The sequence below is a fragment of the Natator depressus genome, chromosome 1, assembly GCF_965152275.1.
Source record: "Natator depressus isolate rNatDep1 chromosome 1, rNatDep2.hap1, whole genome shotgun sequence".
NCBI lineage: Eukaryota > Metazoa > Chordata > Testudines > Cheloniidae > Natator > Natator depressus.
In genome coordinates this window covers 188,910,824-188,925,922 of record NC_134234.1, presented here as the reverse complement: position 1 = coordinate 188,925,922, position 15,099 = coordinate 188,910,824, and the positions used below count along the sequence as shown (strand labels likewise).

At 43.2% G+C, this 15,099-nt stretch overlaps 1 protein-coding gene across 1 annotated transcript; it reads left to right on the top strand.

Moving 5' to 3' along the window:
- The first annotated feature begins 1,227 nt into the window (after positions 1-1,227).
- On the top strand, positions 1,228-14,825 carry LOC141984102 (OX-2 membrane glycoprotein-like). The gene is made up of 5 exons (XM_074947039.1): positions 1,228-1,321; positions 2,872-3,207; positions 11,488-11,793; positions 12,332-12,477; positions 14,538-14,825. Exons 1-5 carry the CDS (start codon positions 1,273-1,275, stop codon positions 14,640-14,642), a joined length of 942 nt encoding a protein of 313 aa, XP_074803140.1. The 5' UTR covers positions 1,228-1,272; the 3' UTR covers positions 14,643-14,825.
- Positions 14,826-15,099: the final 274 nt, after the last annotated feature.

Here is a 15,099-nt window from a genome sequence, read left to right as displayed (position 1 = left end):
TGAGTGACTGGATTTTGGCGGGGGCTAGCGCCCATCTGACAATGACATGAGACCCTACAGCCCCCAGGAGAATTTGAGCCATGCTGGGGAGCAAACCCCCTCTGAATGGCTGCCTGCTCTACTTGCCAGCTTCCTGGGCCAAAGCAACCAATCAGCAGCTACAGGCAGAGCTCTCTTCCTCTCCTCAGCAACCTGACACCATTCTCATGGGGCGAGGGGGAACAGAACACCTCCTCTGCCTCCTCTGACGTCTCTGCTCCTCCCACCTTGTAACACCTGGCCTTTAAAGGGGAGTGAGGGACTCTGCTGCATCACCCAGGCCTGGTAGGTGTGTGTGTGGGGGGGTGGCGAAGAGCCTTGGAGAAGCAGAGCTGAGGCTGGGGGACAGACTCGAACCAGAGACTGGAGAGACAGGACTGTTTGCTGGGCAGGAAACAGACAGATTTGGGGGTGAGAGCTTCTGCAGTTGGGGCCAAAATCACGTTACCCCAATAAATTTGAGGGAAGAGACAGCATTAATTGACAAAGAGAGGGAGAGCCAGGGGATGGGGAGGAGGAATTGGAATATCAAAGGACAGGCCAAAAAACCACAAGATAATCTTTTTTGAGTTTGGCAATACTTTCTGCAACACCCCTGCTATTCCCATTCACCTTAGTCCTGATTTCCAACAAACCCTCTTTTGTCTTTTTAACTCTCACTCTGCTCTGTCCATACATCTCCTTCAAGACTGACACTACAGTCAGCTATTCCAGCCCATGTTTCTCTCCAGTAGATGCTCATGCAGAATTATGGAGTGTTGGGATTATGCTGGAGACCTTCAGAATAATATTCCTTGTTATCAACCGGCAGATTGAAAATTAGATCCCCCAACATGCATCCACTCGTGACATCTAACCTTCCCTTTCCCAATATCCCATCTTTTAGTTCTCCTTTATTTGTAGCCAGATGAACACACATACACACAACTGCATTTACCTTTGTGTTTAAATTTCCATGAGTGCAGATGAAAGATCATCCATATTAGCTGCCAATACTTGTTTTTCTGAATTACAAAGCAGCAGTAGTCATCAGTATATCCAGGTTTCAGTGGGAATTTCTCATAGCTGCTCTACAAAGGAAATGTACTGTTATTGCGGAAGGGAAGAGTCTAATTATATAATTTACAGTAGATGACGAACTGGCATGTCCCAAAAGGGAGTAGTGTATAAAAAGGGAAGTTCAGAACTGAATGCCTTCTGTTGCCTGCTCATCTAGTTGATCGCACAGCTGAGATGATATTCACATGCATTTTCTTCTCTTGGGTCTGGGCGATAGCAGCAGGTAAATTTTCTATTCTTTGGCTAAAATTGTATGTGAAACTTTGTTGACCAAACATCCTGCTAACCTGGTGATGTACAGCTCTTATAAGATCTTTGCAGAACCCCTTGCTCCTCATTTACCACCTCCTGATTAACACCATCCATGATATAACACTTCTGGCCAGACACACAGCTGTGTTGTGCTTGGTGATGTGACCTGGAGGTAAGCAGAAATGAGCTTGATAATGCTTCCTGTGCTGTCACTGCATTATTCATGTTTCTGATTTTATTTATAGTGTCTTTAGTTTGATTTAAAAGGAGTGTATCCATTAGCTCGAGGCATGTGGACATATTTATTTACAAACTACAATAAGCAAACGAGCCACCTAAACTACGACTTGCTTTCAGCTTACGTTACGACAGATATTTTGGTTATGGAGTGTAAATGGATTCCTTCTGGTCAAGATGGGGTCGTTTGTAATGACTGACATACAGGCTAGTTGATCCTTGCCACACCGCCTTGTGTGAAGGAAATATAGCCACGTCATATTATGGGACAACCTTCTACCTCTTCAAGAACACTATATGTAGTTTCTCATGTGGATTGTGAAGCAGCAGTTAATGTATAAAATGCTCTTTTCAATGCTGTGCCTGTTGTTGCTGGCATCTTTCTTCACATGCTGGTGTACGGTACACATACTGATGTAAACCAACCAAGTAATGTTAACTTTGGCTTTGTGAGAAAAGTGGTGTTGAGTGAAAGATTAAGACTGGAAATCTCTCACTTTTCGCCTTAATGGCATTTCAGCCTGCTTCTATTCATTTAAAGAGAAGAAGGACAATAATTTTGCATGGAGAGCTCCACTCCCATGATTCTCTGGCTTAGAGAGACAGGTTTTCATGGGCATGTCCCCTTCTAACTGATAAGCCACTAATACTGATTCTCAGAACATTTTATTCTACGAGCCGTCAGAAAGGGCTCTGCAGGTGGCTAGTGGTCCATGGACTGTGGTTGGAAAATAAGTTATAATTGAAGCATTCACTCTAAACTTCAGTCTGACTTGACCTAACCTTTCTGGTCTCTGATAGATGTGTATGTAGGGGATGTCAAAATGTGTGTTAAGGGCAAGGTGGGGGGCTAGGGCTTTATGAATTCCCTTCCAATTGGACAGATGTCCATAGGGTCCAGAAATCATTAATATAGTGGAGCTGCTCATTAGCTTAAGAGTAAGTGTTGTGTGAGTCAGATCGAGCAGACAAATGTCCTCATCACAAATAATGTAATTGCCCTTGTTCTTGTGATCTGAACTGGCTTTCTTGCTGGAAACTTGAGCAGACAGGCCTAGGATTGAATGGGCTAGGAGTTGCTTTATTCGTCGTGGTGAAGTTTAATGTCCCAGTCTGATTCACAGGGAATCTCTTTATGGAAGGTCTGAAGGCAAAGCATGCCAAGAATTCTCACTCAGAAGTTGCAGAGGGGTGTTGCCTTGGTAAATAATGGAATCTCTGTTTAGTATGTGCCATGAGTGGATGAAAGGGAATCTCAAAATTATGTGTCCTGTCTGCCCACAGGCTCACTGCAGGTAGTTCATAGGAAGGTCCAAACGTCCAAGACTGGAGAAAATGTTACTTTCCAATGCCAGCTTGTCATGGATCATGAAGTGCTGCAAGTCACCTGGCAGAAGGCGAGTGGAGAGGGCAAAGGCAACATAGCAACCTACAGCAGGATTAACGGACACAGAATCCTGGGTAACTATAGCAGCCGTGTGAACTTCACCCAGAGTGAGCTGACAGTCTCTGCCATTACTGTTCGTGCTGTCACCCTGCAGGACGAAGGCTGTTACAAATGTATCTTCAACACATTTCCCATGGGATCCATCACTGGCAGGACATGCCTCAAGGTTTATGGTAAGACCTCATCATCACAAAGGGGGGCTTTGACCTTTCAGAAACTCCAGCCTTTCCCTAGTTTGTGATTGTCTTTAGTGGCAGCGCTGGTTAATCTCTTTCTTTCTCAGTGGGAAGGTGACCTAATTTTCCCTTCCTCATTGGTTTTTTACCTCTGATAGGGAAGCAGTGGTGAGCAGAGTTGTGTGAATAACGGATGGTAATTTAAAAAAAAAAAAAAAAACCCAAAACAGTTCAGATCAAACCAAAAATAATTAAAAAAAATTTTGGGGGGGGAAAATTGTAAAGTAAAAACAATAATTCATTCAGGGTCAAACAAAAGGTTTAGTTTTGACAAAATGTAAATGTTTTGTTTAGATTTTGACCATTTTAAAATGTTTTTGATTGCTTTTATTGAAACAAAAGGAAATTTTGACACAGTCATTTTGAACTGAAAAATCAAAATATTTTGTTTAGAAAGTCAAAACAAAATATTCAGATGTTTAAAGGTGTTTTTTTTTTCTTCCTGAAACACTTCTGGAAAACTGAAGGAAGAAAAAGTGTGGAGGAGTCGAAGGGGCTAGGAAGAAAGGCTTTGTCTTTCCGGTGGGAAGGAGACAAGTGGACCCATGACTAATTCCTAAACCTAAAGAGACAAATTATGTGAAGAAGTCAATTTAACGTTTTAGGTAGTGGGGAAGGAAATGTGCTTTTAAAAAATACTGGGTTGTTTGCTACAGGATAGCATTAAGAATTGTGTACAAATATCTTTTCATAGAATCATAGAATCATAGAATATCAGGGTTGGAAGGGACCTCAGGAGGTCATCTAGTCCAACCCCCTGCTCAAAGCAGGACCAATCCCCAATTAAATCATCCCAGCCAGGGCTTTGTCAAGCCTGACCTTAAAAACTTCTAAGGAAGGAGATTCTACCACCTCCCTAGGTAACGCATTCCAGTGTTTCACCACCCTCCTAGTGAAAAAGTTTTTCCTAATATCCAACCTAAACCTCCCCCACTGCAACTTGAGACCATTACTCCTTGTCCTGTCCTCTTCTACCACTGAGAATAGTCTAGAACCATCCTCTCTGGAACCACCTCTCAGGTAGTTGAAAGCAGCTATCAAATCCCCCCTCATTCTTCTCTTCTACAGACTAAACAATCCCAGTTCCCTCAGCCTCTCCTCATAAGTCATGTGTTCCAGACCCCTAATCATTTTTGTTGCCCTTCGCTGGACTCTCTCCAATTTATCCACATCCTTCTTGTAGTGTGGGGCCCAAAACTGGACACAGTACTCCAGATGAGGCCTCACCAATGTCGAATAGAGGGGAACGATCACGTCCCTCGATCTGCTCGCTGTGCCCCTACTTATACATCCCAAAATGCCATTGGCCTTCTTGGCAACAAGGGCACACTGCTGACTCATATCCAGCTTCTCGTCCACTGTCACCCCTAGGTCCTTTTCCGCAGAAAAACTCAGGAATGGAGGCCCTGCCCATCCAAGTCCTTTCTCTTACCATTGAAACCAGGGAGATTTTCTCCAAAGTCTACAGAGCACTCAACCCTATATTCTGCGTTGCTCTGATCTGCCCAATAGCAAACTTCTCCTTTTGAAAAGTACTTACTTTCTGCGAATGCACGTGCTCTCGGGAACATTTGTTTCTGTGGTTTAGGTCATAATGTATACAGTCTAACCTCACCGTTGTTCACTTCTCTAATTGACAAACGTTAGTGTTTGGAGTTTCTGAGAGTTATCTGGTGGTTTTGTTCTACTTTTGAAAAAAAATCGACTGGCTGAATGTTGTTGTTTGGTCTCATATGAGCGAGATGTCTTTGTTTTTAACATTATACTACTACTTTTACATAAAGGGTGAAGTGCTGTTATAAATAAATTAAACAATACTGGTTAAAATGGATGATGGTGGGTCTTGCCATATGGAATGAGACTAATAGCCCTTCCATGGTAGCTGGTAGCAGATGCTTCAGAAGAAGGTATAAAATCCATATATGCAACAATTACATCATAATATGCATTTGGGCTAGGAGAAACCTCCCCACAAGCAGTTAGTGGTTGGTTGTGAAGCATGAGAGTTGATATCCCTTTAAAATCTTAATTTTATTATTATGTAACTGAGGAAACTTTTATATCTGCAAGTAACCAGAGAACTCTTAATTATGTTTGTGACAAATGTTAGTTATAGTTTGGGGATAATCACAAGTCTCATTCTTACTGGAATCGCACGTTTCCTTTTCTCCACACTAACTAAAAGCTAAGGTTTTTTATGGAGAACTTAGTCGGAGGATACATTCCAGCAAATGTGTGAGACACACAGTCTGAGGGCCAGAGGTTGCACTCAAGTACAGGAAAGGTGAATTCTGTTCCCATGTAAATGTTGGCTCTAATGATGGAAATATAATGGATGGAACTGCTGAATCAGATCCCAGGTGCATTAACTTGGCTCTTTGTTCTCAAGTGAACAGATTGAATTCTGTAAAGTTTACTGCATGTGGGTCTTTCAGATGAAACCGTAAAAGCCCAGGTCCTGGCTGATCTACGTGGGTGTTAAGATCCCAAGGCGTTCTTGATAAGAGCAGGGATTTGTCCTGATACCGGTGGCCAAAATTCTTTCTCTCCTCACACTCCTGTATGTAAACCTTATGGTTACCATCATCTGCTACAGAGAGAGCTGCATTTCTGAGGAGCTTTTTGTACCAAATAGAGTTTATAAAGTACTTAAGGATCCTGTAGGGTGAGATAACATCTAATTAAAAAAATAGCAGTAGGGGTTGTGTTATCCTGGTTGGTGGGACTTCACCCTCACAGAGTAAATATTGTTCTACATCACTCACTTGCCCACCCTGTGAAGGAAGAGAGGTCTGAAGCTAAACCAGCAGGTGACTGTATTAAAAAAGATGTTGGAAAAGACTCTAGTTATGTTCATAGGGCCACTGACCTAGGGCTGGCAAATACTGGCTATTGTCCAGGCAGTTTACAAGAACACTTAATAATTCCAGACAGGAACAGGCCAGGGAATGGTTTGTTTTAAATGTTTAAACTTTCTAGGTGCTCAAATAAGACTGTATGACATCTCCTTATCAGGGATGTTAGTTATTGATGGATCATACACACAAGGATCTTATCACTGTTTAATACACAAGGCAAACATACCTTTTCTGAAATATAAAATAAGATTTAGCACTTGGATGGATTCCAGATCATATCCTAAGGTCCTTTCCCTTTGTTTCGCATCCAGTGCTATCCTCAAAAAATATTTTGCACCCTCTGTCCAAATATCAAATAACAAATCGTTTAGTCTGCACTGGGTGTCCACAGCACAGGCACCTCATTTTGCATAATTCATGTGTCCCTATATCAAAGCTACTTAAAGCCCTGATTTATGTATTTATTCTCGTTGCTATTAATGGGGGTTAACATGTTTAAAAAGGGTGGGGGGAGTATTCCTACTCTCTAGGGACATGATATGAGAATGGACCCAAAGGCTTTCTGAAACCCTCAGTCACTCTCACAGCAAGGTGCAAATCAATTTATAGAGATCCCAGCTTGAACTGAAATTGTCAGTTTACTTGCCCTGGAGGGGTTGGTGGGGATTACAAGGGAGTTTACCTTCTAGTGATTGCCAGGCAGTTGTGACCTCTATATTTCATATGTTCGTTATTTCCCGTGTTGCCACCGTAACTTCTTTCTACCTGTTTAAGGGAAGTGAAGTCAAATCAGGTGGTGTATATCATATGTGCAGGAAGCATAGATATGGGGGAATGGATAGGTTTTCAGGTGGGAATTTCAAAGCTGCCTTGCTAGAACAGGAGAGAGAAACCTTGTGAAAATGATAGTGCGTAGGAGACACTCCCTGAATTTAAAAAAACCTCCAAGCATCCCCTCCAACATGTTTTTTATTACATGATATCCTTCAGAATTTAAGATCTACAAAATATTACTAAAGAAGAATAAATAGAAGTTGCCGAAGTTTAAATCTGAGGGAGAGAAACAATTGTTAACTAGTGGCTAGTTTAGGGAGAATCAAGATTGGCCAGTTTACAGAATCCTTTAGGAATTTGTTCATGTGTATCTAGATATGTTATAAATAACTTACACATAGATGGCACCAGCCCTCTGAAGATCTCAAAGCATGATGGATAAGTACTATCCCTCTTTCATAGATGGAGCAAGTGAGGTGCAAAGAAACTAGTTACTTGCCAAAGGCCATGCAGTGAGTCAATGGCAGAGGCACTCCCAATTCCTGTCTACATCCACTGATACAATTGTAAGCCCTAAAATAAGACCCAGTCCTGCTCTCATTTGAAGTCAGTTGCAAAACTTCCACTGATTTCAGTGGGATCAGGTTCAGGCCCTTAGAGTAGATTATATTCTTTATATCTGAGTGTCCTTTGTATTATTTAATAACAGACAATAAAATTAAATATAACCAAAGTTGTCAAATGTTAGTAAAGATGAATGAAACATTTTTCATCCTCTGTATATTGAGTTGGAGAGCTAATTAGGCAGAGAATTGGTGAGATCTGCTGTATATGTCTTCTGTGGTGATCACCCTTTGTTCTAATATGGGTAGGCAGAGGACGGTCTAGTCAGAACTGGAAGGAAATGAGATTTGGGACAATAGTTCTATTTCTGCAACGTTCCACTGGGAGGGCTTTAGTGGAGCATTTACTGCCATTTACTCGTATGTCTACACAGGAAAAAAGTACCCATGGCAGCGAGTCGCCGAGCCTGGCTCTACAGTCGCAAGCGCGCACTATGGCACTAAAACGAGCCATGTAGACTTACCTTCCCCTTCCTGCGGCACCAGAGCTTGAGCTCTAGCCTGAGCCGTAACGTCTAGGCAGCTATTTGTGCACCGTAGCGCGAGTCTGAGTCCACAGCCTGAGGCTCTGAAACTTGCTGCTACCTTAGTCTGCCCCTGTGTAGATGTAAGTGACTTTAGGCAAGCTCCGACACCTCTGTGCCTCAGTGACTGCTCTGTGACTTGGTAAAATGATTTGAAATGGGAGGTGTCATATAAGTGCTGTGTATTATTAAACATTCTTGTAAATGATTCTTTGCTGATGCTCCACTAAAGCCCTCCCAGTGGAACGTTGCAGGAAACATTGGCCCATGTGATCTGTGTAGGTTTTGCTTCGCTGTTTCTGGATGTCACAATCCAGTTTTGAAGCCGATGCAGTGGGCGGAGGTAGTCAAAAGCTGTTATTTTTACGTACCCAGTGAAAAAAAGAAGAAGTTCAAAGGGTTATTTGTGAACTGAAACAGAATGCTCTTTGTGAGACTGAGCCCTTCGATTTCCAGACTTACATGGGAGACTTTGAGAAGTTCCAGCTGAAATCCCCATTGGCTCTGACACTGCCGTTTTAAGAAAAACGCTATTGTAATTTATCAGCACTATCAGTTGGGTAATGTGACAGTCCCTCTCTTGATCAGTGATGCGGGGAAGTGAGAAGCTGATGATGAAGTCTCATGAGCAAGCACAACCACTGTAAACAAATTAAGTACGACTTAAAAAAACTGCTCATGCCATAGAATCTAATGTACGTGAAATTCATTGTAGGGAGAGAGACATAAGATAAAAAATAAGATCAGCTTAGTGTTCCCCTCTAGAATGTCTCTGTCTCCAACTCTGAGTACGGAGTGGCTGTGGCCTCTCCATTATTAAGGTTGCCACATGATGTCCTACTTTTGCCCTCCTACCACTATGGCTTGGAAAATTCATCCAGTCTTGTCAAGTGCATATTGAATGGTACAGCTATCTGCAGGAGCCAATATAAACTTGGCTGATCCCACACTTTCCTTTAAGTTAGTTTCTCGTCTGTTCCATGAATATGAATTTTTAAGAATAATATCGTCATTTACCTGTGCAAGAGGAAGCAATGATTTATAAAACACTCATAAACCTGGGAATTTCCAAAAATAAAAATGTTTGTTTAAAAATTGGTACAGTTGCTAATGATGGCAATGAAGTTATCGATCACATCACTCACAAGCACAGCACTTCAAAGTTAGGTAATGAATAGTTCATCACAGCATAAAAGTTGCATTACCCACATAATATACTCATTCATCACAGCAAAACTCTTAGCTCTGACTCAAATTAAATTAGAGCTGCTGTGGCTGCAATTACATAATACTCTGGTGAAGATTTTCAAAAATAGGTGGCTATGTTTGGGCTCCTAATCCCATATTTAGGCTCTAATCCTGCACAGATGCATCACTTAGATGAAAGAACAGGAGTACTTGTGGCACCTTAGAGACTAAAATTTATTTGAGCATAAGCTTTCGTGAACATTTTCCACTGAATGCATCCGATGAAGTGAGCTGTAGCTCACGAAAGCTTATGCTCAAATAAATTTGTTAGTCTCTAAGGTGCCACAAGTCCTCCTGTTCTTTTTGCGGATACAGACTAACATGGCTGCTACTCTGAAACCTGTCACTTAGATGAGTGGTCGCACCGAACGTCATGGAACTATTCACATGTGTGAAGTTACGTGCCCGCATAAGTCTTGGCAGGATGGGGGAATCTGAATCAGTGAATTGGTTTTCACAAGTGCTGAGCACCCATCAGCTCCTGTTGCATTTAATGGGAGCTGCTGGATGCTCACTCAGCACTTGTGAAAACCAAGCCTCTGGTTTCTAAAGCCATATTTTGCCACCTAACTTCAGGAACCCATTTTTGTAAATCTTGTCCTTAATAATGATAATAATCTCTAAATATAAACACACCCTAAATGTCATGTAAAAGAAACAAAAATATGTGCACATTATTGACAGACACTGATCAGCTGCAGTTACATGACCACATAAATATGCAGTAAATGTTATCATACATTGATTGGAAGTTGTCTGTGTGGGGAAGCTTGCACTACTTTTGTATAAACAGAGGACTTCAGTTGCAGGGCTGAGAGCCCCAGAATCTTTTATCTAGCAGTAATTCCCCTTAAAAAATTAAACAGAAAAGAAACAGAAATCTGGCTGAGTGGAGACGATCACCAATTTTAGAGCTACATTTGATTTCTTACTTCCCATGTACACCACCTGTTGCTTTAGCACTATTGTTGAAATCTGATAATGATGTTATTGAGTCTTGGTCTGTGACACCCACGTTTCTATTCTCCCCGCCTCTGATTTGGCTGCTTTCTTCTTTGAGGAATGTGGGAATCTGGCTAATATTTTTATTATTCCGATGCATGCTTCAGTTTCCCTCTGAAGTTTGAATTGCTATGTACCGAGCACAAAGAGTTTAAAAAGCTGCTTTTGAGGCAGAGCAGAAGATATGAGGTGCTGGGTCACCTAACTGTCTGGGGAGGTCTGAATGGGTCATTTAAGGACAGGCTGAAACCTGCCAAGATGGCTTCTACAGCAGCTTGGCTGGTTAGAGCCCTGACACTGGCCAGTCTGAACTCTGTCTTGGCCTTTGCATCTCTATACTAACCTAAGGACCTGGTAACGCTGTGTTCTAGTTGGCTAACAAACCCGACTCTGTTTTGGAAAGGCTGCCTGAGATCACTGCAAATACTAGCTGAGGTGCATTGATCCCAGAATAGGACAAAAAGACTCCTCTTCAGAGACCATCTCAATTGGACTTGCGGGGCAGAGCTCAGGGTGTGAAACAGGTGTGCTGGAGCCCAGAGGCTCAGGCTATGTCTAAACTAGAAATGACACAGTGGCACAGCTGGAGCAATGCAGCTATAGAGCTGTAGTGTACACACAATACAGCAACAAAAAGGATTCTTCCTTCCCTGTAGTAAATCCACCTCTCTGAAAGGTGGTAACTAGGTTGACCTAGTGCTGTCTACATTGGGGCTTAGGTCAGTTTAACTATGTCTCTCAGAGGTATGAATTTTTCACACACTGGAGCAATGGAGTTGGACTGACCTAACTTTCCTTGTGTGGACCAACCCTCAGTCTTGGAGCCGTTGAGGTTGTGTGGGATACCCTTAAGGAAGAGTGAAATCCCCCTGGGAGTCTGGTGCACTGAAGGGGTTCCTCTAAGGGATTGTTTAAAAGCTATGGCCTAGTGCAGACCCGGTGCCTCCATGACTTCTTCATTTTGGCATTGTTGTCTGACATTTTGAAAGTCCATGTATCACACGCTGGACCCTGTCAGGTTGAGACGATAGACAGCACTGAGCAGTAAAACCGAATGCCATCCTTGTTCTCTTCAGTCAACAGTAGACACAGGCACCAAGTTCCTCTTTGCCCAAGCATGCTCGCTAAGCTACCATAGTGACAGAGCTGCAAGTGTTAATAACGGGTTTTCCTTCTTGTGCTTAACAGCAATATCAGAGCCCATACTGGAGGCCAAGCTCGTGTCCAGTCCAGACAATGGTGAGGAGGAGGTGCTGGAAATAAGCTGCTCAGTAACAGGGAAACCAGCTCCAATGATCAGCTGGAACCTGTCCCATCACCTTCAGCAGGAGCCAGGACAGTATCTCATCAATCACTCAGACCAGACTGTGACTGTTATCAGCAATTTCACACATGTCCCCTCCAGGATTCACTGGGAGAACCCAGCTGGCTGTGTGATCCAACATCCGCTCTTAAACGTGACGCTGACTCTGTCCAAGGATGGGCAGGTGCAGGGTGAGTGTGAGCTTGGTGTGGGGAAGAGGAAAAAGGAAGCTGTGTTCTCTGATACAGGAGGGAGAAGAGAAAGAGGCAGTTCAAAGGAGGGGAGCCTGGGGCAGAAGAAAGGGAGGTGCCCCCAGAAAAGCTGGAAGAGAATGATGGAACTCTTGGCGCAGGAGGGAGAGAGGACAAGGACCTTTGGGGCAGCTGAGAGAAGTGGGGAGGTGGGTCTGGTACACATGGGAGAGAGAGAAGAGTGACTGCTGGTGACACTCACCTAACACCAGGCCACAGAAATAAAATGGTCCGCACAAAAACCTTGGGCACAAACTGTTGTGTATATAAACAGTGCATGAGGCCCTGGTGAAAGGAATTTTGTTTGGAAGTGCCCCTCATATATGCTACTGCATGTTTGCCCCTCTCCCTTCTCTGTCAGACCCCTGTACCCATAGCCTTCCCTTTTCCTTCTTTCCCTTGGAGAATGGTGAAGGAGTGTCTGACGGATAGTTATTCAGTGGCAGCCCATGTTAAAGGCTTGCTGATTTCCCTACAGGCCAATCAGCAACAGTCGATGCTGTAACAATCTACGTATTGGTTGCTTTGATTCCCTTGGGGCTCTTGTGCATCTGCTTCTGCATCTTGTGCATCCGCTGGAAGCGACAACACCAAATGGATAGAAACAAAGCTCATCTCTGTTGGGTGAGTCTTCCCAAAATACCTCTTCAGGGGCTAGTCTGTGCTAGTAAATAAACTCATGGCTGCTACTCTGAACCCAGACTTTAAACATTGGGTTTGTCAATACTTGTCAAACTTGCCTCTGAGTGTTTTGTGATTCCTGTGTAATCTTGTTTGAGAATATGACAATGCTGCTGTAACACAGTCAAACTCAGGCTCCAGTCTTCGAAGGCACAGGGTTCTTCTGGTCCTGATAGTACAGGCGCCTGTAATACAGAGCAAAGAGAGACTCAGGGGTCTGTGTGGAACAGGGCTCAAACTAAAATGGCTCAAAACCAGTTTAACATGTGTGACAAAGCTCTGTCCTTGCCTCCGTGGGTCCCGCATTTCCTGGCAGATTTCGCTAGCCTCATAGTCTCACTGTGACCCTCCACGTAACCCTTCTTTCTCTAGAGACAAGGGTCACAGTCTACTGAGCCATTTTCATCATAAGCCAGCGAGGGAGGTGAGGAGAAGTTATCCTTCCTTGAACAGTCTCTGTTGTCTCCCAGTCTCAGTGATTAATCAGGGGGCAAAGGTGGGGAGGGGGGGAGCCCAGGCCCACGCTCTACTCCGGGCTCCAGCCCAGGGACCCTAATAGTATCAGGTATGGTAGCTGACCTTTTAGAAACATGACATGTACAATTCCCTGAGCTACTTCCCCCACAGCAGCCCTCACTTACTCAAGCTCCACTTCACCCTTACCTCAGGGCCTCCTTCCTTGTGCCTGATATGGTGTGTACTACTCAGCCTCTCCAACAGCTCAACTTCCTCTCACAACTCCTGACATGCACACCCACATGACTGGCTGGGAGGCTTTTAACTAGTTTCAGCCAGCCCCCGATTGGCTTCAGGTTTCCCAATCAACCTAGCATTCTCCCTGCCTTCTGGAAAGTTCTTAATTGGCACCAGGTGTCTTAATTGACCTGGAGCAGCTGCCATTTCACTTATCCTGGTACCAGGGATTGGTTTAGCCTGGAGCTAATATATCTGTCTCCCACTACTTTTCTATAGCCATCTGGCCTTGCCCCATCACACATGGCTGAACAACTTGATTAAATAGCCTAATAACACTAAGCCACTTGGCTTAAGCCTTCTGCTCCTTTACAGTACTCTGTGCCCATGGCTTGGCCTAACATAGAGTAAAACAACAAACTGAAACTACGTTTTTGTAGCCACATATTCCTAATACTTTGAACCATTTTATATTGAGGCAATAAATGTTTTAGAACTCTTGAAACCATAAACTTATAGCACACACCTGTAATGCAGAGCAGAAGGTGACTCAGAGATCTGTAGGAAATAGGGCTCAGATTAAAATAGCTGCCCCTGTACCCGAGCCAGGATAGGGAGTATCTAGAAATTACCCCATCTATTTGTGTGTATGTGGCGGAGGGGGGTGCGGGGAGGGAGGTCCTAAAAATCAACCACTGTGTAAATTTCACTATCAATGGAAAATCATAGCACTCCCTTTTGTGCATGCCTTACCCTGCTACTTAGTTCTTGCCTATGACCTTTCATTTTTATATCTAAGCATTTTGAAAAGGATGGTGAATATCATTAACTCCATTTTCAGGTAGGGAAATTGAGGCACAGAAAAAGTGAAGTGACTTTCCAGAGATCATCCAGATCTGACTCTGTCCATATCCACCGGTCTATGATGCCTATCTTGTTGGAAGCAAGCCTCAGTTGTGTTTTGAGAAACAAAAATGGAAATGGTTTAGTCTGATCTACAGTATGGTCCTTAAACAGTTTTCAGTACAAAATCAGGGGAACCACTGCTGGAAAATACTTTCAGCAACAGCTCAACATTGTAGAGAAAGCAGCACTGTGCAGAGAGGCTAAGATTAAAGATCTCTTTTGGAGGCTGTACTGCTCTAATCACTAGAGTCCCATTGGTGGGACCATGTGGGAGAAACTTGTCCTCCATCTCTGGTACAGGCAGAAGCAGTCCATCAGCATACAAGGCAGTCAGCCTTGCGCCTTACTCCAGCACCAAAATCATTCACATTTTATTAAAAAGCAATGTTTTTCTCTTCTGCCAGGTTCTTCCCATATGCACCAAGGACATGAGGCATGGACAGTGCACTAAAAATGATAAACAAGGCCCTGACAAGCTTCCTCCCTTTAGAGAACTCTTGGACAGATGAACGCATGGTGTTGGGAGAATTTTGCCTTACAGTGGTGAAATGAAAACAGTGCTGGGTTTGGATGTGTGAAACTGATGTCTAGCTGTATTTGTAACATCTCAGACTTCCACATGAATCACATTACGTGCAACTTGCCATGTTTTATACAAAAAAAAAAAATCCCACTAATTTTTTTTTATTTCTATTTATGTTTGAATAAATGAGCCAATAAGCGTTGTTGTATACAGAATGCAGTAGGTATTTATCGGAGACTGTTAAATTATAGTTTTGCAGATCTGCACAATAAAACACAAGTTTTGTATTTTCTAACATCTTTGTATTATGCGTATTGTTTGTTGTTGCTTCTAATGCCACGAACCCGAAGGCTGTTTCTTCGAGGCCTGGGGGGCTGTGCTGGATTTTATGATGCTGGGAGTTTTGAATTATCTGCAAGAGGGAATAGATAAAGCAAGAATTA